The sequence below is a fragment of the Elephas maximus genome, chromosome 26, assembly GCF_024166365.1.
Source record: "Elephas maximus indicus isolate mEleMax1 chromosome 26, mEleMax1 primary haplotype, whole genome shotgun sequence".
NCBI lineage: Eukaryota > Metazoa > Chordata > Mammalia > Proboscidea > Elephantidae > Elephas > Elephas maximus.
Window position 1 is genome coordinate 1,033,250 of NC_064844.1, and position 27,525 is coordinate 1,060,774.

The following is a 27,525-nucleotide window of genomic DNA, read 5'->3' on the forward strand; positions in this document are numbered from 1 at the left end:
ATGTTTTTTCTTCCATGTAGAATGTTATTTCTGGGTATTTCTTTTCACTGTTGTCTCTTACACTCTATTGTAAACTCAGATTACACCAAGAGGGTGTAAATCTGGGAAGCTGTTGTTAACCCAAACGCAGCAAAGTGCTAATAGGGGAATATGGGAAGTCATTTGCTAAATAGGGGAAGGGAGGGTGCTTTTTCGAGGCGTTCAGCACTTACTTAAGAGTGATTGAATGTAATTACGAGTATTTAATTAAATATTGGTACCCTTGAAGTGTATATTACACTCTTTCCTTGCTAAAATAGAACCCTACTTAAACTGTCCTTTATAAAACGATGTAGTGAGTTATAAAAATCTCTTACCCAGAAAGAATAATTTCCAGTCGAGAATGGTAGGAGACCTGTAATGTAGGAAAGATAGTGAATGTATCAAATACCAAAAGAGGTTCAAAGCCAAGGCTGCAGGAATACAGAAGAGGAAGAGAATGGGATTGGCTTGGAAGGAGCCAGGACAGGATTTATCAGGCTTCTGTGGATTTGTCTCTATTACGGTCACATAAAAATGTTTGATTCAGTTATTAAATGTAAGGATGGCTCAGGACCGGGCAGTGTTTCTTTCTGTTGTGCATAGGGTCGCTCTGAGTCAGAGCCGACTCGTTAGCACCTAACAGTAACAACATCCGTAGTTAAATACAGTTTTATGAAAGAGTTGGGTGAGTTGGAATACTTAGCCTCTCGTAATAATATTTCTTATCCTTGTCATCATTGAAATAGAATATTTAGTATTTTTTATGAGATTTTCATGAAAGCGTTCCTTAACTCAGCTTTCGTCATGAAAATATGAAGCTGGGGTTTCAGTTAAATAGTTTATTAAACAAGTATGTGTTAGAAGAGCCGCCCTTTCCCAACATGCAAATGAGTAAATGAATTAATAAAGTGACCGCTAGTGACTTGACTAAAACAGCAGCTCTCACGTTTCATCCTCCAGGTAGCTGGAACAAACCATCACTCCAGAAAGATGATTCCAAGTGTTGGCACAAAGGGTTTTCTCAGAAACAGTAATATTAATTTGAGTGTAATTTAAGAGTTTAAAAATCTTTGTGCCAGAGTAATTTCTCATTCAGTAAAGAAAAAGGAGCAGAGAGCTGGAATAGCATGTCTCTGGATGCACACTTAAAGTTACAGAACTATTGCTTTGAACAGTAGTAACACTACAGATGGACTAGCAGTTTTTAATCTCTTTGAACTTCCATTTTAAGATTTTGATTTCTTTTAGTGTATTTTAAAATTTTTAGATTTCATTTATAATTTTATGACTGTTCTTGAGACTAATTCCTGAATGGAGCGTGATCGAGCTAACTTGTGTAATTTTAAGAGCTGGTTAATCAGCATAACATTCAGAATGAGATGTTCTAAAAATTTTATATGGTTAAAAGATTACCATAACGCTTATTTACATTTTAGGCAGTGGAAGAACTGTTTAACCTGATGCAGCTATTTATAGCTCAGAGGCCAGATATGAGAGAAGAAGAATTAGAAGATATTAAGCAGTTTAAGAAAACAACCATCAGTTGTTACTTACGTTGTTTAGATGGCCGCTCCTGCTGGACTACTTTAATAAGGTAAAATGTTTTCTGGTGTGTGGTGGGGTTTTCTTTGTTTGTTTTTGCTTTTTTTGTTTTTTAATTGCCAGATGAGGGGATGGGGGTTATCCCCTTGGCACTAAAACAGGAATAATGTAAGTGATTTATAACTGAAAGTTCACCAGTTCTTCACGGTTATTGGGGAACATTAATGCAGTTAGTCACCCTGGAAGAATTTATGTTTTGAGTGGTAACGAGCTACTTCTGCACAGTTTGGTTTGTGTGTGTACGTGATCATAATTGTAGAATCTCAGGGTTGGGGGGCACCCTGATGTGCAGACGTCTCCCTAAAGCTTGAGTCTTCCTCTCTGGGGCAGCCCACCCTAACTTGTGCTTGAACAGGTCAGCTGGGTAAGCCTGCACGGCAGCCGTCTCCATCGCTGCAGGACAATGAAAGTGCTTTCCTTCCTCTTTAGCCCATTTGGCACTCTTATCTGTAGGAATTGGCCAAAGTAACAAAACATGATGTTTACAATAATAGTTCATAACTACAGAAGTTAGTGAACTTCTGCAAAGGCAACCCTTACACTTCATTTTCCTTATCTGTAGAAATAAAGTTCAGGCTAATTTCTTAAAATATTTCTATCTAGTACATCTAAGACACAGAGATGATGCCCTTTATTAGACACAAGTTTTTTTGCAGTACTTTCTTGAAGACCTAACTACATAGTATATTAAGCTAATCAACCAAAAATAAGGTGATTTCAGATTACCTTCTTTAGAAAACTTTTGAATTTGAATCTTCCTTATTACACAAAATTAAATTTACTATGCTTTTACCTGGACCCTTTAAAAGAATTCTTTTAAAATTTTGACATTAATGTTGGAAGGCATTGTTTTCTAAAGGTTTGCTACTTAAAGCTTGTTTTCAAAAAAGAGATTTAGAGTTTTCTTAATTCTTTTTGTAAAAAGGAAAGGAAATATCTTCTTAAAGTAGATGGATTTCCAGTTGTACTCTATAACTGCAGCTTCTGTTACCTGATAAGGAGATAAGGTCTGTTAACATCAGTAACACAACTCCTTCTGGTGATTGTTACGTAATCTTCAAGACCAACGTTCATTTTGAATGTTTTCTCCCTTCCTGTTACTCTTCCTTTCTCGTAACCAGCTGGTGAGTGCTTTGATGATAGAAGCTTATTTTACCGTTATTCAGAACTTAAAAGAATTTTGAAGATAAACTTGTTATAAAAATAAACATTGTTTGTATTGAAACTTCAGAAATATTTTTATCACACCTCTCTTCAACCACTGGGGATGATTAAGAGTTAAGTAGATGTTTATGAGCGTAACTTTTATCTAAGGTATTTACAGGGTTTTCTTATTTCATATTGTTTCCCTTTACTACATCCTGAGACACAAATGTAGCAGTCTCTCTTCTGTAGGTAGGAAAGCTGAGCGTTTAAGTGACTATTTACTTTTATTTTTTCATTACCTAAGTGTTGTGTTGTGATTCAGAGTTCTCAAACTGGACTTTATGTGTCCCTCCAGTGCCTTCAGAATACTGTTAGAATCTGATGAAGACAGGCTTCTCGTTGTATTTAATCGAGGGTTGATCCTGATGACTGAGGTAATATTTTATTGCATTTTACTGTAGATAAAACATTGTCACCAGGACTTCTTGTTTTATGAATATTTGAGGTTTATAAGAGACTTTTACAGGTGGCAGAATTTTAATTACATAGGTCAGTAATTTGTATTCTGAGAATAATTAGGTCATAATGTTCAGGGTGCTGTTTTCTTTTTGCAAGTAATTCCACACGTTTTACCTCATTTTGTATTTAGAACAACTGTTTGAGATGGACCAGATTTCTTTGTAAGGATAAAAACAGGTGAAATTCATATTATTTAATCAGGGCTCACGTAATCCCCAAGAACCTCCTTGTTCAACAGAAACCGAGAGCTGACGCATCAGAGGAGGCAGTGACACGACTGTTACAGGTGGCTCAGGTCATTTGTTGACTCTGCCCGTATTTCTGAAACACTCACAACATGAAATGGTTTTAAGACCACAGTGGTGCGTCGTACCTTTTAGTCTAATAATGGAGGTGAGACAAGAGAACAGGTGCCACAACTACCGTGAGAAGACATAAGATAGGTTTTTCAGTTAGTGACATAGAAGAGGAGCAGGGCGTGTTTTAAATTGCACTTTGAGAAATTTGGATTTGCACAGGTAGATGGGAGGTAGAGCATTTAGATAAATGACTTCATGAGCACAGAGGCAAGACAGTATTGGGTGCATTTGAAGCATGCCAGGTGTTTCTGTTTGGCTAAACAAAAGCAATGTGGAGAGGAGTGGTGGGAATTTCTTTCAGTCGGCAGGTGTTTGAGTATCTGCTGTGTGCCAGGCACTGTGCTAGGCACTGGGACACAGCAGGAGCAGATAGATACGGTCCTGTCCTTACAGCTTAAACTCTGCACAAGTACGTTGTTCAGATTATGTACCACCACCAATTCCAGGCTAATAGTATATAGTCTCTGGGGAACTGATTTGAGAGGATTGAGAGAAAGATGTTTCAGTGTAAAATGAAATAGGAAAAAAAACTAAGGGCTTAATAAGCCAATACAGTTCAGGGAATTGAAAGATTTACCAAGACAGTGTGATGAAAGGAATTACTCGGCATCTTCCTTTGGGAGCTCTTTTATCTCTTTCACACCTACTGTTTTGAGTATGGCCCAGAGCCGCCTCACCATTGTCTTTCTTCAGAAGCCCTGGAGAGTCACCTGTTCTGTCATCTTCCCACTGTCGCCTGCTGCGTTTTAATTTCTAAGGCTTACAACCTTAGAGCAAGCAGTAACCAAAAAAAAAAAAAAGTTGATTAAACAAACTATTCCTTCAGACTAGAATGTGTACGTAAAATATCAGCACTCCTAAGGTCAGGAATGTTTATGCCTTTTAAAAGAGCTGAATGTAAAAATTGGACTTTTTGATAGAGAAAGAAAATGCCTTTGTGCACACACGCACGCACATTCAGTTTGAAAACATGATAAAGGATATGGCTCAGTGAAGTGAAAGTGAAATTGTGTTCAATTTTTAAATCCCTTGTAGTCTTTCCACACATTGCACATGATGTACCATGAAGCCACGGCGTGCCATGTGACTGGAGACTTGGTGGAACTGCTGTCAATATTCCTCTCGGTTTTGAAGTCTACACGCCCGTATCTTCAGAGAAAAGGTTTGGTCATTTCTGCTTATTTTTGTTAGTGCTACCACTAAGGAGAGAAATAGGGCTTTAAAACACACAGCCTAGAAAAATTGTCTTTGCCTGTAGTTCATGCACAGAAGATGGGGCGAAGACAGCTAACAACGTTAGGAAATGCCCGCCCCGACCTGATGCGAGGCTGGAATGCTCCAGTATACTTTTTTTAAGCCTGCCTGCAAAATAGGCAAACATGCTGTGTCCACATGAGATTAGAGAGCGTTCCTATGCAAAGTAACAACTTGGCTGTTTTGTGACGGTTCTCCAGCTGGAGATTAGGTCATTTTTAGTTTCAAGAGAAGTCACTGTAGCACATCCCTCTCTCGTCGTCGCCCCCGCCACCCCCGTTCTTAGTTGTGAGATCTGAACTTCACATCAATTCCTAGAAAGTGGGACATACACATCAGTAAAATATGTGCTTTACAAAATCTAGCAGGTTTAATGGTAGTAGCTGTCACATTTAAAAAAGTTATTGAGCTCTCACCAAAGATATTTATGTCATCAGAATTTCTTAGTGTTATTTGTAGTTTAGAATAGAAATATCGTGGGGAAGTTTGACCTCAAATGCTGTATTGACGTGTGCTTTTATATTTGCAGATGTGAAACAAGCATTAATCCAGTGGCAGGAGCGAATTGAATTTGCCCATAAACTCCTAACTCTTCTTAATTCCTATAGCCCTCCAGAACTTAGAAATGCCTGTATAGGTAAGTTACTTGGAAAATGAACCAAAAAACCAAACCTGTTGCTTTTGAGTCAATTCCAACTCACAGAAACCCTACAGGACAAAGTAAAACTGCCCCATAGGGTTTCTGAGGAGCGGCTGGTAGAGTCCAGATGCCTACCTTTTGGTTGCCAGCCAAGGTCTTTACCACTGTGCCACCAGGACTCCACTCAGAAATACACCTGTGTGAAAAACCAGTAGAAGAACACTTGTGAGTTTTTGTTTGTAAGGTGTCACGTTAGGGCTGTAAGGTTTGGAAGACGTCTGTACTGTTGATTTGTAACTCAGACTGGTCAGCAGGTCCTGAAAGAATCAAGTTTTGTTTCTTAACCTGCTGATACTTATCGGTGTGGTCACAGGCACATCTCCTAACACATCCGGGCTCTTGCAGCTCTAAAATCTCCTAGTCCCCCATGAGCAAGGCAGAATCACCTGCGTGTTTACGTGGTAGAGCTGACGGTGTAAAGGGCTGGGCTGTTTTGCCAAAAAGTACCTTTCAGTAGCTATCCTTAGGCACTATTTCACTTTTTTTTTTTTTATTGCGTATATAATAAAAGGAAACCCTGGTGGCATAGTGGTTAAGTACTACGGCTGCTAACCAAAGGGTCGGCAGTTCAAATCCACCAGGTGCTCCTTGGAAGCTATACGGGAGTTCTGTTCTGTCTTACAGGGTCGCTCTGAGTTGGAATCAACTCGACAGCATTGGGTTTGGTGTTGTTTTTTTTTTTTAATATGATAAAATGATAATTTTATCAAAGGACCCCCCTTTAATATTTTTAATCTTATTAAAAGGACCACACACACACTTTATAGTGAATTTTTCACTGTAACTCTGGCTGTGACAGTCAAGGACACTCTTGGCAGGTGTTGACCTGGTGTCCTGTGGATCATGGGTGCCCCGTGGGTCACGGGTGTCCTATAGATCACCCTGTCCTGTGGGTCACCGGTGCCCCGTGGGTCATGGGTGTCCTGTAGATCACTCTGTCCTGTGGGTCACTGGTGCCCCGTGGGTCACTGTGTCCCCTGGGTCACTGTGTCCCATGGGTCACTGTGCCCCATGGGTCACTGTGTCCCCCGGGTCACCGGTGTCCCATGGGTCACCGGTGCCCCGTGGGTCACTGTGTCCCCCGGGTCACTGTGTCCCATGGGTCACCGGTGCCCCGTGGGTCACTGTGTCCCCCGGGTCACTGTGTCCCGTGGGTCACCGGTGCCCCGTGGATCACTGTGTCCCCTGGGTCACTGTGTCCTGTGGGTCACCGGTGCCCTGTGGGTCACTGTGTCCCCTGGGTCACTGGTGCCCCGTGGATCATTGTGTCCCCCGGGTCACTGTGCCCCCCAGGTCACTGTGTCCCCTGGGTCACTGGCCTGTGTTTCTGTACATCTTCAGCAAGAGCACAGGGGCGCAGGAATAACCTCTGATTACCGGAAACCCTGCCAGTAGCCTGTCATTGTGAGCGAGGCTGCTGTGTGGTTAGAGGATGGGAATCAGTCCAGCCAGCACCCTGAAACATTAAAAGTAGGGTAAGGATTGCCACTCAGATCCAGAGAACTTTGAGTCTTCGCTGTGGTTGATTTTACGAAAATATGTAATCATTGTGCATTAAATATTTCTCTCTCTCTACTTCGCTCTGATGCTTCCCTTGGCTTAATAAAATACAGATGAAGAGTTTTTAACTTCTGTTTCTTAAATGGTAGCCCTGTTGTGGTTGTTAACTCTGCTGAAATTGTGTTTGCATTTTCAGATGTCCTCAAGGAGCTCGTGCTCTTGAGTCCTCATGACTTCCTTCACACTCTGGTTCCGTTTCTGCAGCACAACCACTGTACTTACCACCACAGCAATATCCCAGGTATGTGTTCAGCCAGCACCGTGCTCGAGTGTGGGTGGCATTGAATCTTTCTGCACACTGAAGCATGGAGATTGATTTTTTCCATTTATTCTTATTGTACACTTTTAATGTCTTAGTGTCTCTTGGACCTTATTTCCCTTGTCGAGAAAATATCAAGCTAATAGGAGGGAAAAGCAGTATTCGGCCTCCGCGCCCTGAACTCAGTATGTGCCTCTTGCCCACCATGGTGGAAACCAGTAAGGTATGTTGGGATGTTAGGAAAATCACCTTTCTGTAGTACAAAGTAATTTAAAACTCCCTCTGGCCGTTATGAATACATTAGACCTAAGTGACCATTGGGAGGGTCCTTAAGAAGACTCGACTCATTGGGACTTTGTCCTTTTAGTGCTCTGAAATATTGGTTGAATATTTGTAAAATCAACAATAAACACAAGTAGTCAGAACCCCCTCCCCCCCTCAAAAAATTCCCTAGTAGAAAGCCTGAGTATTTTCATTCAGCTAAATTAAAACTGAGTCATAGATCTAACCCTAAAAGTCAAGTTAGGGACTTTTTATTGTTTTAATTTGGCTGTATAGTCAGCGACTTCTGCTGCCCTTCAGTCAGATTCCTTTGACCTAAGCCTGATGTCACTGACAGATTTATTGCCATCATTAGTTTGGTGTGTCTACTAATGCTTATTCTAAAATAATGCTAATTCTAAATTATACAGAGAGAAGGTACATTGACACAGAACATTAGTTTCAACTTTTTTATTTTTAAATTTTCCCCTTTTGTCTTTCTTCACCCACCTTGATTCACACTCTTCCTTCCCACCATCTTTGGATCTTAAGTATACTTGAGAGTTATTATAAGATAAAAATACTAAAAAAATTGACACTGTAATAATCATTGCAAAAATGATTTGGAATTTGTTTTAAAAATCAAATTTAATTCACTCCTCTCGGTGATATTCCTGTAGAGCAAAAGTGTCACATTTAAAAGCCTGACAGTGATTTTGCTTTATTAAAGTAAATAGAAATAACGGGTAATTCTAACTGATAGCATTTGCACACTGAAAATAAACTTGTGACAATTACGATCTTAACATTACTAGATATTTGGAATTTAAAACTAGATTCTTATAGAATTTAAATATTTAATCAGCGTTTTAGTTAAACTTATTACATTTGCACAATATGCTCTTTAATTTATTATACAATTTAAGTGCAACCATTTTATCATCTTTAACCTTCAGGGCAAAGATGACGTTTATGATCGTATGCTGCTAGACTACTTCTTTTCTTATCATCAGTTCATCCATCTATTATGCCGAGTTGCAATCAACTGTGAAAAATTTACTGAAACATTAGTTAAGCTGAGTAAGTATAAAAGATGAGCAGTAAATCCCACTGAATTATTTTAAGCCCCTAGCCATTCTCTCAAAATGAGACAATCCTTTTTTTTTTCTTTCTTTATTCTTCTTTTTTAAAGTGAATGTTTAAAAATACTAATTATCATTCTTGGGAATATTTTTATTAAGAAAACACCAACTTACTGGTTTCCATTGAGTAGTTCTGCCCAGAGTTTCAGCTGGCCTATAAAGGAGTGTGGAGTAAGGGCTGATGACTTTTTACATAGAAGCCCAAGGCCTCCACCATCTGCCCAACAAAATTTAAAAACTGCTCTACTTGGGGAGGCAGGCTCAGAGACGGACTCCCAGCCCTGGTCTCGAGGGTGAGGTGAGATCTGTAGTACCAGCTGTGCTCTGGAGCTGGCAATGCCAAGGGCAAGTCGAGTTGGCTTGCCAGGGTGAAGCAGAGGTGCATATATGAGTGACTAGGAGGTAAGTCTCACAACGGAGAAGTGAGGGAGGAGAAGGGAAATTTAAAGGGGAGGTGTGAGAAACAGAAAACCGTCCGTGAATTATGTCAGAGGACAAAGAACTCAGAATTCCTTAGTACGAACATTGTCTCTCCAGGGGTGCACTGGGAGCTGTTAGAGAACTCTGCCTGTTTACGTGACTTTCTTGCAGCTGTTACGTCTTCACGAGACATGTAGCCCAGCGCCAGACTGGCCCCGCCCCAGGGTCCCCTGGTGTTCTGTGGTTATTACGGGGTAGAAAGTGAAATACTCATGTAACCACTACCCAGATCAAGAGATAGAATACCACCGCCACCCTAGAAGGTCACATTTGCGCCCCCTCCCATCTCAGCCCCTCCTTCCAGTGGAAAAGGTTTTGATCATTCACGGTAGGGCAAGGGACGCAAACCTGCCCTAGGTTTCGTTATCCAAGACGCAAGACTTAACCACTCCCAGGGATAACTCTTTTTCAGAAAAACCATTTTATTGGTAAGTGATTAGAGCCTCTTCGTATTTGAAGGGTTGTTCTTTCTATCTGGCGTCATTAACCTGTTTTATATGAGCTGAAGTGCCAGGATACGGAGGAGCGAGGATTGGCTCAAATGGCCATCGCAGGATTACGCAACTGAGTCGTGGCACTTGGTGAAAAGTAAAAACCTGGCAGTGGCAATGATCACATGTGAGAAAATAAACCCAAGTTCTAGTGGCACAGCCTTGCTCCCAGATAAGGACGGAAATTTATAAAGACGCTGCCCGCTGGAAAAGTTCTTGGTTGTTTTTTTCATATCATTTTTGCCAGAAGTTATATGAGGAGCTATTGTAGATACCTGAACAGCTTTGACTAAAGGAAGATTTTCTGCCCTGTTGATGACGTGTCCCTCATCCACACAAATGCTGGGAAACTAAACGTGGAGGGGAGTGGAAGGAGGGAAGGGAGGGCCACCAGGCTAGCTGTCCTCATCAGCTGATTTAACCTTGGTGGTGACATTTCATGATCACATCACTCTTAGAACCATGAAGCTCTGTTGATGTTGCCTCATGGTCTTCAGTCCTCTAAAGCAGCATTGCTCTGCAGAACCCGTGTGATGACAGAAATATCAGACACTGCCACCGTCCAGTATGGCAGCTGCTATCCGTTACGCGTGTTGAGAACTTAAAATGCAACTTGTAACTCAATTTGTATTTTATTTTAACCAAATTAGATTTCAGTAGCCAAATGTGACTGGTAGCGACTTTTTTGAACAATATAGCTTTAGATACAAACCAAAAAGTTCACAAATTGAGCAGGAAGAAAATTGAACAGTACGTTGATGGAAAGTTGGACAAAGACCAAGCAAAAGCAGTGCTGTCCTTAGGCCTGTAAATGAAGAGACTGACCCAGAGTGTGAAGTTAGCGCCTTCTTCTGGCTGAAGGGACTATTTCTAGGGAGAGATACCAGCAGGGAGCTTGAGAAAGCAAAGCTCACATTTATGACCTTAGTGGGAAGCAGAGAGTTGATAGAGGGTTTTAATTTTTATAATTTCTTCAAAAAATTATATTTGCCAACACGGAAGAGAGATCAAAGGTAAGTGTAAATTGGTTGTATCCATAATCATTTGAACCTTGAGGGTAGATGTTCCAAGGGCCAGAACATTATAAATATTGTGACCAGAAGTGGGATTGTCTCAAGACCTGTATTAGACTGCAGTTAATGTCCAGTTTTGAGGGAAAGCCTTTGTGGTAATTTTAAGTGGGTAACCAAGCAGATTTAAGGTTTGTTGGCGAAATCAGAAGGAATTACGTGACAGCTGCAGCGGATGGCAGGCTTGCAGGTACAAATAGCTAATAAAGGGAGGACGGGGGGCTGGGGGTGGGGAGAGCAGCGACTGCCACCTGCAGGAACTGTGTCTGAGGCCACAGTGTCTTGATATTTAATAATAGCAGAGTTTAGCTAGAAAATTCTGAAAAAGAAGAGGAATAAGAAGGACTGGCACCACTGATTTCAAAATATTTAAAGGTACAGTGATTTTTTTTCATTTACTTTAATTTTTTACTATTGATATGTATACATAGTTCACAATTCAAAACAGTTATCAAAAAGGTACACATCAAGATACCATCCCAGCCATATCCTGCACTTTTATCCATTTTTTTTCTTCTTTGCATAAAAATAGCAAACATGCATATATTATCTTCTTTGCTTTCTTACACGAAAGTAAACTAGAGTGATTAAAACCATGTACAGCAATGCATAGTGGAAAAACTGCTTGGAAACAAACCTAAGGGGTACAGAGGGTTGGGTGGGTAATAAAGACGACATGTCCGATTGGTAGGAAACAGGTGGTGTTGAGATAAACAGCTAGCCGTCCGGAGGGTACAGAGCAAGTCTAACACTGCTACTTCACTCCTTAGACTACAGTGAATTCCAGAATGATTAAAGATTTAATTGTAAAAGCGTGAAATCATAGAAACGTTAGAGAAAAACATCATATGGATACCACCTTGAGATTTGAACGAGCATATTAAGCAGGACCCAAAACCCAGAAATCATTGAGTAAGAAATTTACAAAATCGACTACATAAAAATTGAAAACAGTGTGTGATAAAAAATGGAATAAATTAAAACACAAATAGCTAATGGGAAAAATACTTGCATACTTAACAGACAAATGGGTAACATTGCCAACATACAGAGTTTTTCGGATTCTGTGAGATGAAAAATGAGCAAAGGGCTTGAACAGGCAGTTCACACACACAGCCTCACTAATAAAGCAAACAATAATTTGCCTTTTTTTTTTTTTTACTGTGAGGGAGATAAGGTTTAGATGATACCTGTACTTGAAACCGTATAGAGGAAGAAGAGAGCTTATGATAGCGTGCTGGTCAGAGTCAGTTTTGAGAGAGCAGTTTGGCATTGTCAATTAAATTTAGAATTTGTATGCCCTTTGACCTGGCAAACCAGACCTAGGAACCCATCCTGCTCGTAAATGTGCGCGACAGTGTACCTAGAATGCTTATTGTCACTTCAGTTGTAACGGGAAAGAGGCAGAAACAGCCCAGGTGTCCATCAGTAGGAGCTTAAACTGCAGTTCATCTGCATTATGTAGGCTTCAAGGTGTGCAAGATAGGCGTTGATCTCAGATGACACGAGAAAAGAAGGTTGGAAAACTGAGTGCAGAGTATGACCCCATTTTTATAAACAGGAAAAGTCACTGTGTTAGCACAGGTACAGAAAAAAGAGAGTTACATTCTAACTGTACAAGGGTAAAATGATGCGTGCTTTTATTTTTTAGGTTATGGATCTACAGGCTTCAAGTTATATAAGATCATGCATCAGTTTTGTAATTGAGGGGGGTTTTAAAAAGTCAGGAAATTGGTACTGCAAATTGTATACTTTTTTTTTTTAAATACCATGGTTTGCATGCAAAATTAACAATGGGATCCTCAAGTAAAATTGAACTAAAGAACGAAGCTGTAGATGTCATCATTGTTAAATCATTTGCATTTTCAGTTACAAAACAACAATCTCCTTGTCACCTTTATTATTTAGTGTTGTTTTTGAAAGTTTTCTTCATGGGTTAATAAATGAAAATAAAAAGGAGTAGATTTTTTTTCCGTGTAATATTATGATATGCCTAAAAATTCCAAAATCTTTATAAGTAAAATTTTAGCATAATCAGTGAAAGTAAGCCATTAACAATTCAGATAAAAGGCTCAGCTGCTTTGTGCTTTGCCTTTGGTGTGGCGTCAGGGTGGTGCTCATTGGAGAAAGGAGGAATTAGCCGTTTCCCAAGAGGCTTCCTGCAGGGGACATACTTTAGACCTGTGCCAGGAATGCAGTGCAAACTGAGACCTACCTTCCACCAGCCTACCAAGAGCAGATCCCGTTGTCCTGGGCTAACTCAGGCGTCTCTGAGTGGTGCACGTGGTAAATGCTCTCATCTCTTAACCGGAAGGTCAGCATCTAGAAGAAAGGTCCAGCAATCCAGTTCTAAAAATGTAGTCATCAAAACCCTATGGAGCACAGTTCCCTGACACACACGGGGTCGCCGTGAGTCAGGATCAACAGTGACTGGTTTTTAAATCACGTTTCGGAGATGTGTTTATAATTCCAAGGTTGGCTACCATTTGTTAATTTACAGAGAAGAATTGGCACAGGGATCTGAGTATTCTGTGGTAGGACTAACAGATTACTTTTCAGTAACCTGCGTGGGAAGCCAGATAGTCAGAAGTAGGCTGCTTAGTGGGTGTCAAGTTAGAACAAGGGAAACTGGAAAACTCAGACATGTGATATTAGTCCAGGATGTCTTGATGACTCAGTCTCAGGGGAGCAGAGTCACTGGCGCTCAACCAGGGGCTAGAGCTGCCCCTCCTCAGGGTCATGCTGGACGGAGTATACATTCCTGTGGACAACTAGTTAATCATTGACACAGCTCAGATAAGAGGAGCCATAACTAGTAGGTATGTATATGAAGTATTTCATCCTTAGAGCAGTCGTGGAGCACAGAACAGTCCAGGATACTATTTTACCTACAAAAGTAGTTTTTAAAAGATTTTTCTGCTAAACAGACACCCAGCAGCTTCTGCAGTATAAAAAGCATTACTATTGAGGAAAGGACCTATTTGGGATAGTTTTTTTTTTTTTTGTACGTTCCTCCTCATGGGGAATGGGGCCGGTGATGGATCTTGATGATGCTGAGAGCTATAGGAGGAGGAAAGATGAGTGGAGCAGAAGCCAGTGTGTTCCATGCCCATTTGTTTCTTGAGTCAAGACTTGGACTTGTGCCCAAGAACAGTGGTGATTGCATCTCACTGGCTTTGAACTCAGTGAGGCACCCCAGAAGATACTGGAGGAGGCTGTGGAGTAGGGGGGCACTGGCATCTATTTTGAGTCTTGGGGCAGAGGGGCTCCTGATCCCAACGTGAAGATGCAGGGAGAAGCTGGAACCCTGCTGCTGCAGAGGAATGGTCTTCCTTCTGAAGGAGATGCAGCTGCACCAGAGAAGAAGTGAGATTTCTGGAAGAGAGAGCTGTCACTCACCATGGTGCCCAGTGTTTTCCAGGGTGTAGTGTACAAGAGGGTCCAGGGGAAAAAGCTTTATATTATCCATATGTGTGTCCCTAACTATGTTACAAAAATACATACGTAGTGTATCAAATCCACAGTTTTCTAGATGTTACGTTGCCTGAGATATGTCTAATGTGTAGTATTAACCTCTCTAAGTGAATTTAAAGAAAAGTTTTGAATAAATAATAGTACAGATGATGGGCAGGTATGAAGATACCAATTATTGAAAAGATTATGGGCTCTAGAATCAAATAAATCCGGAGTTGTCTTATATCACTTACTATAACTTTGGGGTATCCCCAAACAAATTATATAATCTTTCTAAGCTAATTTCCTCATCCAAAGAAAAAAATGAGGATAAAATAATACCTCCCAAGGTTGAGAAGAAAATTTACTAACTCAATATATGCCAGTAAATGTTTCTTATTTCCTTCTTCATTTATAAGATAGGTCTGTTTCAGAATACCACTTGGAAGTGATCTGTGCTGATACAAGGCCTCCATGTTTGTTTGATGTGGTGCCAGCTTTTTTGGTAGTTGTAGAAAATAGAAATAAGGACCGTTCACTTTGGGGAATGATTGGGAAAAAAAGAATAAAGACTAGAGAAATTATAGTGTAAAGTTTGTTTCTGCATGAGAGGGTGTAGTCAGGGCAGTCTCTAGGTCAGAGCTAGCTGACTTTTTCTGCAGAGGGCCAGATGGTAAATCTTAAGGCTTCGCAAGCCACCCGTGGTCTCTGTTGCCTGTTCTTCTTTGTTTGTTTTTATAACAACTCTTTAAAAATGTAAAAGCCACGCTTAGTTCTCCAGAAATCAAAACCCATTGCTGTTGGGTAGATTCTGATTCACAGCGACCCTATAGGATGGAATAGAATTGTCCCATAGGGTTTCTAAGTAGCGACTGTTGGATTTGAACTGCCGACCTTTTGGTTAGGAGCTGTAGCTCTTAACCACTGGGCCACCAGGGCTCCTTAGCTCTCAGGGTCATACCAAAATAGGCCATGGGCCACATTTGGCCCACAGACCATAGTTTGCCAACTACCCCTATTCTAGTTTCAAGGGTGGTAGGATCCAAGGAGACGGGAACATAGGAATTCTCTTACCTGGAGCCAGTGTTTTCGTTTTGTTTTGTTTTTTAATTGAACTTTAGATGAAGGTTTACAGAACAAACTAGTTTCTCATCAAACAGTACACACATTGTTCTATAACATTGGTTAACAGCCCCATGACATGTCAACACTCTCCCTCCTCAAACCTGGGTTTCCTATTACCAGCTTTCCTGTTGCTTCCTGCTTTCCAGTCCCTGCCCCAGGGCTGGTGAGCCCCCTTAGTCTTGTTTTTTTTTTTTTCCATGGGTCTATTCAATCTTTGGCTGACAGGTGTACCTCAGGAGTGACCTCATTACTGAGCTTAAAGGGTGTCAGGGGGCCATACCCTCAGGCTTTCTCCAGTCTCAGGCCAGCCAGTCTGGTCTTCTTGAGTTAGAATTTTGTTCTACATTTTTCTCCACTTGTGTCCGGGACCCTCTGTTGTGATCCCTTTGAGAGCAGTCAGTGGTGGTAGCCAGGCACTATGTAGTTGTACTGGACTCAGTCTGGTGGAGGCCATGGTAGCTGTGGTCCATTAGTCCTTGGGACTGATCTTTCCCTTGTGTCTTTAGTTTTCTTCGTTCTTCCTTGCTCCCGAAGGGTAAGACCAGTGGAGTATCCTAGATGGCCACTCACAGGCTTTTAAGAGCCCAGACGCTAGTCACCAAAGTAGAATGTAGAACATTTTCTTTATAAACTGTGTTATGCCAGTTGAGCTAGATGTTCCCCGAGACCGTGGTCCCCACAGCCCCCATGGAGCCAGTGGTGTAGATGACATAGCCTTGTTTGCTTTTGTGGTGTTGAGAGATCATGACGGGTAAGTGCCTCTGAATCCAGCCAGCTTAGGTTAGGATCAAGGAGAGACATGACAGGGTTTCCTTAGGTCTTTACAATGGGACTCATCTTGAAAATAAACACGTTTTATTTTCAAAAGGATCCTAGGCACCCCGGGTCTAACCCAGGGGGGTTGGGAAACTGTAGCGCGAGCGCCCCTTGTTTTGTATGACTGGCAAGCTACCATGAGCTAAGAATAGTTTTTATATTTTTAAATGGTTTAAGAAAAACTAAAGTAGAATGAAATTTTGTGACACTTGAAAATTATGAGATTCAGATTTAACTGTTCCTAAGTAAAAAATTTTTTAATGACCACACCCATTTAATTATTGTCCAACTGCTTCACACTGCCACAGAGCACGCAGCAGAGATCAGATGGCCACAGAGCCTAAAATACTGTTTGACCCTTTGCAGAAAAAGTTTGCCCACTCCCAATAATTTTTTCTTAACTGGAGAAGGAGAGCTTGTATTATTTTTCTGCTTCTCCTTGGTACTTTCCTTGGGAGAGGAACAAGGGTGGGAAACATATTTAGGACTGAGCTTTGCGGTGGGGGAGGACAGAGGGTAGGGGCCAGATCTCTCAACAGAGTTGAAATAGTCGAGCAGAGGAGAGGTTAAAACCATGGAGGTCCCAGACAGGATGCTGGCAGAGAGCCAGGAACTGTGGGTCACCCAGAAGGTCCTAGAAGCAGGTGGACTCAGCAGTGTGCTTCCCTGTATCTACCTCAAGATGATTCTCCTTCTCTTCAGAGAGGCGGGTAAAGAGGAAGGAACAATAGGTTTCCTCATTCTCCACATCTTTTTGGCCTTGTCCTCCCTGCCCCCTGTAGTCTGGATGTTCCATGAAAATTGTCTGATGTGCAGAGTAGTGCCTTAAACCAAGATAGATTAGAACCACTTGCAGTAACTTCTATGAAATTGCCCCAGATGAAGTTCTAATACTCAAAAAGCAGAACTGGTTTAAGTTGCTTCAGCTTCTTCTGGGAATGGGGTACAGGATAAAAATCAACTCCTTTGCAGTAACTGCATTCTAGTTTACCTCACTGGTTAAAACGCTGGGGTGGATTTTTCCCCTTTTGTGTAGAAGACGCGCGTAGTTAGAAACAGCTCTGTCGTAGCTGCAGAGCCTAGTGCTGCGGTGGTATGATCTGTGATAGTAACCTGTTTTGATCTCTTTTCACGTACCAGGTGTCCTGGTGGCCTACGAAGGTTTGCCGCTTCATCTTGCACTGTTCCCCAAACTTTGGACTGAGCTTTGCCAGACTCAGGTAAAGAGAATGAGTTGTAGATGATCTGGTCTTTCATCTCATCTGACCAAGCGGTCAGTAATTTTAGGAACCATGGGTTGGAAAGTAAACTGGCTGGAGATTGGGAAGGTTTTAGTATCTTGGTAGGTAAAAAAGGATTAATGGGAATACTGGGTGTTAAGCATTGGGCATCTGTTTCCCTTTGGGGTTTTTTTTTTTGTTTTTTTTTTGCTTCAGTAGATTTGTATCACAGGACTATTTCACGTAAGTTGCATATAAATGAATTTCTCGTCTATAGGTCAACATTAACAGTTGAGGGAGAAGTCTAAAACGGAGGTAGCAGAAGGCAGTACCCGCCACCTCTCCTTCCTCACCTCACCCTGTCTGTCTGTCTCGTCCTCCACCACGTGCTCTTCCTCACCTTACCCTCTCTGTCTGTCTCGTCCTCCACCACGTGCTCTTCCTCACCTCACCCTGTCTGTCTCGTCCTCTACCTTGTGCTCTTCCTCACCTCCCCGTCTGTCTGTCTCGTCCTCTACCATGTGCTCTTTCTCACCTCACCCTGTCTGTCTCGTCCTCCACCACGTGCTCTTCCTCACCTCACCCTTTCTGTCTGTCTCGTCCTCTACCATGTGCTCTTCCTCACCTCCCTTGTCTGTCTCATCCTCCACCACATGCTCTTCTTCACCTCCCCGTCTGTCTCGTTCTCCACCACGTGTTCTTCCTCACCTCCCCCTGTCTCTGTCTCGTCCTCCACCACATGCTCTTCCTCACCTCCCTTGTCTGTCTTGTCCTCCACCACATGCTCTTCCTCACCTCCCTTATCTCGTCCTCCACCATGTGCTCTTCTTCACCTCCCCGTCTATCTCGTCCTCCACCACATGCTCTTCCTCACCTCCCCCTGTCTGTCTCGTTCTCCACCACATGCTCTTCTTCACCTCCCCATCTGTCTGTCTCGTCCTCCGCCACGTGTTCTTCCTCACCTCCCCCGTCTCTCTGTCTCGTCCTCTACCATGTGCTCTTCCTCTCCTCCCTTGTCTGTCTCGTCCTCCACCACATGCTCTTCTTCACCTCCCCATCTGTCTGTCTCGTTCTCCACCACGTGTTCTTCCTCACCTCCCCCATCTCTCTGTCTCGTCCTCCACCACGTGTTCTTCCTCACCTCCCCCGTCTCTCTGTCTCGTCCTCCACCATGTGCTCTTCCTCTCCTCACCCTGTCTGTCTCATCCTCCACCACGTGTTCTTCCTCACCTCCCCCGTCTCTCTGTCTCGTCCTCCACCACATGCTCTTCCTCACCTCCCCGTCTGTGTCGTCCTCCTCCATGTGCTCTTCCTCACCTCCCTTGTCTGTCTCGTCCTCCACCACATGCTCTTCCTCACCTCCCCCGTCTCTCTGTCTCGTCCTCCACCATGTGCTCTTCCTCTCCTCCCCCGTCTCTCTGTCTCATCCTCCACCACGTGCTCTTCCTCACCTCCCCCGTCTCTCTGTCTCATCCTCCACCACGTGTTCTTCCTCACCTCCCCCGTCTCTCTGTCTCGTCCTCCACCACGTGCTCTTCCTCACCTCCCCCGTCTCTCTGTCTCGTCCTCCACCACGTGCTCTTCCTCACCTCCCCCGTCTCTCTGTCTCGTCCTCCACCACGTGCTCTTCCTCACCTCCCCCGTCTCTCTGTCTCGTCCTCCACCACGTGTTCTTCCTCACCTCCCCCGTCTCTCTGTCTCGTCCTCCACCACGTGCTCTTCCTCACCTCCCCCGTCTCTCTGTCTCGTCCTCCACCACGTGCTCTTCCTCACCTCCCCCGTCTCTCTGTCTCGTCCTCCACCACGTGTTCTTCCTCACCTCCCCCGTCTCTCTGTCTCGTCCTCCACCACGTGTTCTTCCTCACCTCCCCCGTCTCTCTGTCTCGTCCTCCACCACGTGTTCTTCCTCTCCTCCCCCGTCTCTCTGTCTCGTCCTCCACCACGTGTTCTTCCTCACCTCCCCCGTCTCTCTGTCTCGTCCTCCACCACGTGTTCTTCCTCACCTCCCCCGTCTCTCTGTCTCGTCCTCCACCACGTGTTCTTCCTCACCTCCCCCGTCTCTCTGTCTCGTCCTCCACCACGTGTTCTTCCTCACCTCCCCCGTCTCTCTGTCTCGTCCTCCACCACGTGCTCTTCCTCACCTCCCCCGTCTCTCTGTCTCGTCCTCCACCACGTGTTCTTCCTCACCTCCCCCGTCTCTCTGTCTCGTCCTCCACCACGTGCTCTTCCTCACCTCCCCCGTCTCTCTGTCTCGTCCTCCACCACGTGCTGTTCCTCACCTCCCCCGTCTCTCTGTCTCGTCCTCCACCACGTGCTCTTCCTCACCTCCCCCGTCTCTCTGTCTCGTCCTCCACCACGTGTTCTTCCTCACCTCCCCCGTCTCTCTGTCTCGTCCTCCACCACGTGTTCTTCCTCACCTCCCCCGTCTCTCTGTCTCGTCCTCCACCACGTGTTCTTCCTCACCTCCCCCGTCTCTCTGTCTCGTTCTCCACCATGTGCTCTTCCTCTCCTCACCCTGTCTGTCTGTCTCGTCCTCCACCACGTGTTCTTCCTCACCTCCCCCGTCTCTCTGTCTCGTCCTCCACCACGTGTTCTTCCTCACCTCCCCCGTCTCTCTGTCTCGTCCTCCACCATGTGTTCTTCCTCACCTCCCCCGTCTCTCTGTCTCTTCCTCCACCATGTGTTCTTCCTCACCTCCCCCGTCTCTCTGTCTCGTCCTCCACCATGTGCTCTTCCTCTCCTCACCCTGTCTGTCTGTCTCGTCCTCCACCACGTGTTCTTCCTCACCTCCCCCGTCTCTCTGTCTCGTCCTCCACCATGTGCTCTTCCTCACCACCCCCGTCTCTCTGTCTCGTCCTCCACCATGTGCTCTTCCTCTCCTCACCCTGTCTGTCTGTCTCGTCCTCCACCACGTGTTCTTCCTCACCTCCCCCGTCTCTCTGTCTCGTCCTCCACCATGTGCTCTTCCTCTCCTCACCCTGTCTGTCTGTCTCGTCCTCCACCACGTGTTCTTCCTCACCTCCCCCGTCTCTCTGTCTCGTCCTCCACCATGTGCTCTTCCTCACCACCCCCGTCTCTCTGTCTCGTCCTCCACCATGTGCTCTTCCTCTCCTCACCCTGTCTGTCTGTCTCGTCCTCCACCACGTGTTCTTCCTCACCTCCCCCGTCTCTCTGTCTCGTCCTCCACCATGTGCTCTTCCTCTCCTCACCCTGTCTGTCTGTCTCATCCTCCACCACCACTCCAGCAGCTGCAACAGAAGCATGTCCGCAGTCTGTCCTTTAGGTCTTGATATCTCTTAGCTCAGAGAAGTTTTTCAAGGCCTGGTGCCCTCGTTTTCTTAATGAGGACAGTCTGATTGACAGAAGACTCTGCCTCTTCTTCCCTTGAGTGCCTGAGAACCAGCCCCTGAACAAAGTGGGCACCTGCACGATGCTTGTGGATTGTGGAGGGAGAGCCACAGGGGCAGGGATAAACCAAACTCGCCTAGAGGTTTTGCTCGTTCTTTGGGATCAGGCATAAAAGGTCTCTGCCCTCTTAGACCCTGAAAGAACTTGTTTTCCTGCCTGTTTGTGTTTGCCTGAGTTCTCTAACCTTCCTTTGGTACCTAACCCTAAGCCCCACCTTGCCGTATCCGAGATACTTTGAGTGTGACCCAGCCTGCTGCCAGGCATTCGCGCTCTCTGCTAGGTCCTGTCACACTGTACTGTTGTGAATGGCTGTCTGTCTGTCTCCTTTACCCACACGGGGAGCGTCTCGAGTGCAGGAGCCTCCTATGAGTCACCTGTGCCCTGAAGAAACGTCGTTTTGTCTCTGCAGTAGAGGTCTTTGAAAGACTCGTGTATGTTGCTCCCATGAAGTTAACATGGCCTAATAGTAGGCATTCAGAAAATGACTTCCCCGTTGATTCTTGAGCTGAGTGGCCTGTTCAGCGCAGCCCTCTGCTTCCCCACCCCAACCCCCAGCCTCCCTTCCCCCTGCTGCTGTTGATCTCTTCATCTTCTGATTTGGGTGGTTGCTTTTAGGTTCCTGCTCTGCCGTTGCCTGTGACTCCCCTATATTTAATCTATTTCTGAACTCTGCTATGCCCTTTGCTTTGCCTTTTTTCCCCACAGGGTTCACCATCCCCCAAAATGTCCCCTAAATTAAGCCAAGCCAACCAAGGCTCCCAGAACCCCTGCAGAAGCATCCTTCCTGGCAAGTAGCTGAGGCAGCCACTGTGCCTGGGAGGATAGGGCAGGTTTTCCTTCACTGAGGCCTGAAGACTGGGTCCTGGTCCCACCTGATCGCCAGCATCTCGGGTGACCCAAGCAGTTTCCTACACACGGCTTTTGTTCTAATAAAATACACACAAACGCGTTATCTAAAAGTTGCCCCTTTTTACACACAGTCTGTTTTGTTTTCCACATAAATAAATGATCTATGATTAAAGCACAGATATAAATGACATATGGAGCAGATCTGCTTACAGACATACTGCTGGTGTTTAAGAGCCATGACATTTGAAAGCAGAAAAACCAGATTTTAGTGAAATATTCATCTATTAGGCCCCACGAGTTCTTTGTATGAGGTAGTTAGGGCAAGAGATTTGCTGTTTATGTTTGCAGTATTTATGGGGAAAAAAGGTGTTTACCAAACAAATTACTATTATTTGTAAGATTATATAGTAAATATTTAACCTATTTAAGAAAATAAATTGATTTTTATTCTTAAATTTGTGTTTTAGTACTATTTGGTTACCTATTCATTGGTACCCTGATAACATTCTCATCAATTCCTTGTTTGCCTTATTTTTCCAGCCCTTGTTAGCTTTTTATGTACGATGATAAAGCTGCATTTCTTTGCAGTTTTGCCTTTCTGACTTTTTACAAGTTTCTTCTGCCAACGCCCACGTAGTCCAAATCACGAGCGTTTTAATTTGTCGGGAGGACAGCTGCTGTAAGTCAGTGTTCAGGAGACTGAGTTAAAAGCGGCTTTTCAAACAGGATTTAAAAGAATGACTTGGGGTGGGTGTCATAAGAAATGCGTGTAAGGTTTCCAGTTATTTCAGTGCTCAACATCAGTGCTCTCCTCCCCACTCTAGTCTGCTATGTCGAAAAACTGCATCAAGCTTTTGTGTGAAGATCCTGTTTTTGCAGAGTATATTAAATGTATCCTAATGGATGAAAGAACTTTTCTAAACAACAACATTGTCTATACATTCATGACACATTTTCTCCTAAAGGTACGTAGTACTTCGGAAACTCAGTCCAGTGAGTTACGATGCTGTTTTCTTTATGTTGGTCTTTCGGAGATTTTTTTCTTTTAATCTTTTTCAGGTTCAAGGTCAAGTGTTTTCTGAAGCTAACTGTGCCAATTTGATCAGCACCCTTATTACAAACTTGATAAATCAGTATCAGAACCTACAATCTGATTTCACCAATCGAGTTGAAATTTCCAAAGCAAGTGCTTCTTTAAATGGGGTAAGAACTGGGCCAGGGATAGTTACATACTTCAGGCCTTCCTTTAAATCAACTCTGTGTGTGGCCTTAGCATGATTATTATTCAAATCTTAAAACACACATGATGAAAAAAAGCTAACCAAGTTCTTAACAACATACACGTTCACTGCACCTTGCACCTTGCACCTGTTTGCACGATAGCCACGTCACCTAGGAGCCGTGAGCTGCTGTCGTTGAACGTAGGGCAGTAGGACCACTAAGAGAACATTCCTTTTATCACTACTGGCTTGTATTTTTTGAAACATGACTTGTGTGGTTTCTGTTATTGCCTGTGGCTTATAAGTAACTAAAATAATCAGATTAATGATCTATTATTGATTACAAGGCCAGTTAAAACTAAGGAATCAGTTAGTTGCCATGTGTGTACTGACACCTGTGCCGTGGAATAATGGGGCGCTCTGGACACAGCAGCTGCCTCCCAAATAATGAAATGCTTAGATGCCAGGACAGGCTACACAGCCAAGTGAAGAAGGCCTTACTCTGTGACACCCACCACATAGAAACTGTGATTTCTAGATTAATAAGACTGAAAAAACTAAATTTCTCATGGGTTATTTGAGGCTTGTTTTTGAAATTCCTGTGTAAATCTGCCTAAGTTCTATGGTTGATCATTTTTTTGCTTTTCCATTTTCAGAAATCACTACTGAGTCTTCAGCCTCAGTGGTGGTGCATAAAGTAACGGTGGTAATGAGCTGAAATCAGCAAGGCAGGGTCCTGTCCTGTGGGATGCTGGCTCTGTGGTGGTTTTAGCATTCTTCTGAAAGCGCTGGAGAAACCAGAACGGATTCTTGAAATACTAAATGTCTGCATTTAACTGTAACCAGTTTGTGTCAAAGCATTGGCTTTAGAATTTGAAATGTTCACATTTGGGTTTTTGTAGGACCTGCGGGCACTTGCTTTGCTCCTCTCAGTACACACTCCCAAACAGTTGAACCCAGCTCTGATTCCAACTCTGCAAGAGCTTTTAAGCAAATGCAGGACTTGTGTGCAACAGAGAAGCTCACCCCAAGAGCAAGAAGCCAAAGAAAGAAAAACTAAAGGTTATAGACTCATACTACCCTTAGGGTGGGGGAGGGAAGAATACATGCACCCAGTTACAGTAGCTGTACGTTTAGTTGAGCCTCCTTAATGTAAACGCTGAAGTTAATTTCTTAAAACCACCCCCGATGATAGTCTTAATGACCCTTCCAGAGAATTGTTTCATTTTGAGTGTTTGTGTTCCCAGATGATGAGGGGGCCACTCCTGTGAAACGAAGGCGAGTTAGCAGTGATGAGGAGCACGCTGCGGATAGCTGCATCAGCGATGTGAAGACAGAAACCAGGGAGGTCCTGACCCCAACGAGCACTTCAGACAACGAGACCAGAGACTCCTCGATTATCGACCCAGGCACTGAGCAAGACCTTCCTTCCCCTGAAAACAGTTCTGTTAAAGAGTACCGGATGGAGGCTCCATCTTCATTTTCAGAAGACGTGGCAGGCGCCAGGCCACAGCATTCAGGAGAACAGTCCACTGGTGGTCGATTTGAAGACTGTAAAGAATTTAAAGACCTCCACTGTTCCAAGGATCCTGGCTTAGCCGAGGAGGAATCCGAGTTCCCTTCTACTTCGATCTCGGCTGTTCTGTCTGACTTGGCTGACTTGAGAAGCTGTGATGGTCAGGCTCTGCCCCCCCAGGACCCTGAGGCTTTGTCGCTCAGCTGTGGCCATTCCAGAGGACTCTTCAGTCACACGCAGCAGCATGACATCTTGGACACCCTGTGTCGGACCATTGAGTCTACCATCCACATGGTCACGAGGATAGCTGGCAAAGGAAACCAGGCTGCTTCTTGACATTAGGTGTGGCATGTCTGCTTTTAAGTCCTCTCCCCCCACGCCCCATGCTGTTTGTATAAGTTTTGCTTCTTTCTGTTTCGTGCTTCAGTTTGTCCAGTGCTCTCTGCTTGAATGGCAAGATAGATTTATAGGCTTAATTCTTGGTCAGGCAGAACTCCAGATGAAAAAATTTGCATCCTCAATACACTTTCTAAAGGGCAATCAGATAATGGGTATGTTTTATGTAATTACGAGTTCACTGTAGTGGCTTTCATTTAATATGGCTGTCTGGGAGGAACAGGGTTCCCTGGCCCTGTACAATGTAATTTAAACTTACAGCATTTTTACTGTGTATAATATGGTGTCCTCTGTGCCAGTTTTGTACCTTATAATAGAGGCAGATTGCCTCCGATCGCTGTGGTTCTTATTATCAAAATTAAGTTTACTTGTATACGAAACAACCACAAGAAATTTGATTCTGTAAAGAATCCTCTTGAGCTGTGGCCTGGCAGTATATAAATGGTGCTTTATTTAACAGGATACCTGTGGAGGAAATAAAGCACACTTGATGTAAAAATAATTGTTTTATTTTTATTGACATGACTGATTGCTATTCTGTGCACTCAATTAAACTGACCGTGATGACTTTTCATCTGTTTACATTGCTTCAGTCTTCTCATATGAAAGTGATGAGAAAACTGGGGGGGGCACTCATCCATCGTGTTGTTTCCTTAGAAGTGGCAGTGGCGGTGCAGAAGGTCACCTCAGCACGTGGACTTCCCAGGCCTCTCCACCCCCGCGCGCACGACTGCGACAGGGCTGACCAGGGCTGGTTGGGAGGAGTGAACCGAACAGCCGAGCCAGCCTCACGTGACCACCTGGGAGCTGCACCTGAGAACCCTGAAATAAAGGAACAGTACCAAGATCCCATTTATCTTTCCATCTTCTTAAACTGAAACTAGAGCTGAAAGTAAGCTGGCTGTGAAAAACAAGCCGTGGCTGGGAAACTACAGACTCCCCCGAGGAAGTCGGTCCACTTCCAGAGGAGTATCTCTGGGAGGGGAGGCAAACACCGAATAGTAGGTGGCTTGCTGCTTTAACTCAGTGCAGGATCTAGTCATAATAAAGATTCGAACAATTTTTAAAAGTTCCATATAAGTTAATGAAATTTCATTCAACGTGCAGTAGAGGTTTTGTTTTCTGTTTTAAAAGGAAAGATAGGGAAGCAGTAAGCGTGACCTTTTTTTCCGCTTACAAAAAGTAATACCCTTGTAAAATCTTTCTAATTAAGCTAATTCTAACTTATGATGGTCCGCTGCAGTAAACCCTTTATTTATTTCTCCAAAATGCTGCTTCTGCCAACACCATTTCACGTTCTCTTCGTCACAGATGTGCTGCTTTATAGTCCACTATAATTCCGTCTGCCCTGGGGTAGGCACAAAACTCAGTGCTGCTGCTTCAGAGAGTTCTGGAAGAAAAATAGGAAGCTTATTACTGTATTGTGAAAAGGAAAGTTATCCATACAATTCTACTTCTCATGGGGGTGAAGGCAACTTGGGGTTTTTGGACCTTTACACACACGAGGTGCTAATTACATACCTTCTGGCCAGGTCCTCCACCTCCATCTCATGACCCTCTTTTTCCTCGTTAGCTGAAAAAACAACAGAGAAATTTCACAGTTTTTAAAACTGCCCACAATATAGCAACACGTGGAAACAGCGAACCCTTTTCATTAAGGTCCCTAAGCTCTAGAAGGTTGGATAGGTCACACGTAGTCCTGTATGTGGTACACCAACGCCACCGATAACTCACCATCTCTACCGTCAAACGTGTCCTGCCTGGACCATAAAACAAAGTAATACTTGTGGAGAACGTGCTGCTTAGTTCAAGCAGATACACGAGACTAAATGGGCAGCTCCTGCCCGGAGGCAGGATGAGCAGGCAGGAAGGGACAGGAGCCGGATGGATGGACACAGGAAACCCAGGGTGGAAAGAAGGAGAGTACTGTCTCGTAGGGGTTGCAACCAGTGTCACATGACAATACGTGTATAGATTTTTGTATGAGAAATTGAGCTGTAAACGTCACCTTAAGCATAAAAAAAAAGTGGAAACTCTATGGGGCAGTTATGCTCTGTCCTGTAGGGTCGCTATGAGTCGGAATCGACTCGATGGCACTGGGACTGGGTACCTGCAGCAGCATCAGGAGACAGAGGCGACACACCAATGACCCCAACAGTGCTGACGTCAGGACGAGGCACTGCCGTTGGCCAGTGCAGACCCTGGTGATGGAGTGGCAGAGCTGAAGCTGTCACGCATGCAAAACCTGGAACTTCTAGACCACACACGGAAAGAGAGGTTTATACTTGTGCAGAATTATTGTGAGACAAAGGCTCCATCTTTGATTAGTTAGTATACATAACATGTTTATTTACTCCACAGCCAACTTCTAAAGTTCTCAAGTTGCTATGAGTTCACATAAAAGCAAGGTAAAAGCGGCAAAGATAAAAAGCATTACTTACCAAAGGGAGAGTCAGCCCGTTGACCTCTCTGACCCTGGGATTGCGTACTCGCCCTCTGTCTTCACCTGCAAACGTTTGGAATTTGACTCCCTTTCACTTCTAAAACAGCAGAGGTTTAGAACTTTCTGCACCAGCTAACCAGGAGTTACTCCAGCTCAGGCTGTCACCTTTGTAACCTAAATGTAAAGTATGTAATAAAAACAGTTACTGTGGTTTG

At 43.9% G+C, this 27,525-nt stretch overlaps 1 protein-coding gene and 1 long non-coding RNA gene across 4 annotated transcripts in view; one reads left to right on the forward strand and one right to left on the reverse strand.

Annotated features, from left to right (window-relative positions):
• USP34 (ubiquitin specific peptidase 34) overlaps window positions 1-25,935 on the forward strand; it is a 251,301-nt gene extending 225,366 nt beyond the window's left edge. For 2 of the 3 annotated variants that reach the window (XM_049870361.1, XM_049870359.1), the window contains exons 69-80: window positions 1,458-1,615; window positions 3,125-3,203; window positions 4,683-4,809; window positions 5,431-5,538; window positions 7,298-7,402; window positions 7,519-7,643; window positions 8,638-8,761; window positions 17,399-17,478; window positions 22,560-22,700; window positions 22,795-22,938; window positions 23,858-24,017; window positions 24,203-25,483. In XM_049870361.1, the coding sequence (XP_049726318.1) occupies window positions 1,458-1,615; window positions 3,125-3,203; window positions 4,683-4,809; window positions 5,431-5,538; window positions 7,298-7,402; window positions 7,519-7,643; window positions 8,638-8,761; window positions 17,399-17,478; window positions 22,560-22,700; window positions 22,795-22,938; window positions 23,858-24,017; window positions 24,203-24,807 (1,956 nt within the window). In that variant the 3' untranslated portion in view covers window positions 24,808-25,483. Of the gene's footprint in view, window positions 1-1,457; window positions 1,616-3,124; window positions 3,204-4,682; window positions 4,810-5,430; window positions 5,539-7,297; window positions 7,403-7,518; window positions 7,644-8,637; window positions 8,762-17,398; window positions 17,479-22,559; window positions 22,701-22,794; window positions 22,939-23,857; window positions 24,018-24,202; window positions 25,484-25,524 lie in introns of those variants that run through there. The other variant, XM_049870360.1, reaches the window with a different exon arrangement.
• A 247-nt stretch (window positions 25,936-26,182) lies between these two features.
• LOC126068030 (uncharacterized) lies at window positions 26,183-27,214 on the reverse strand. The gene is made up of 3 exons (XR_007515524.1): window positions 26,978-27,214; window positions 26,389-26,440; window positions 26,183-26,257 (listed from the first exon to the last, which is right to left on the reverse strand). It is a non-coding gene; the product is annotated as an uncharacterized LOC126068030 (long non-coding RNA).
• Window positions 27,215-27,525: the final 311 nt, after the last annotated feature.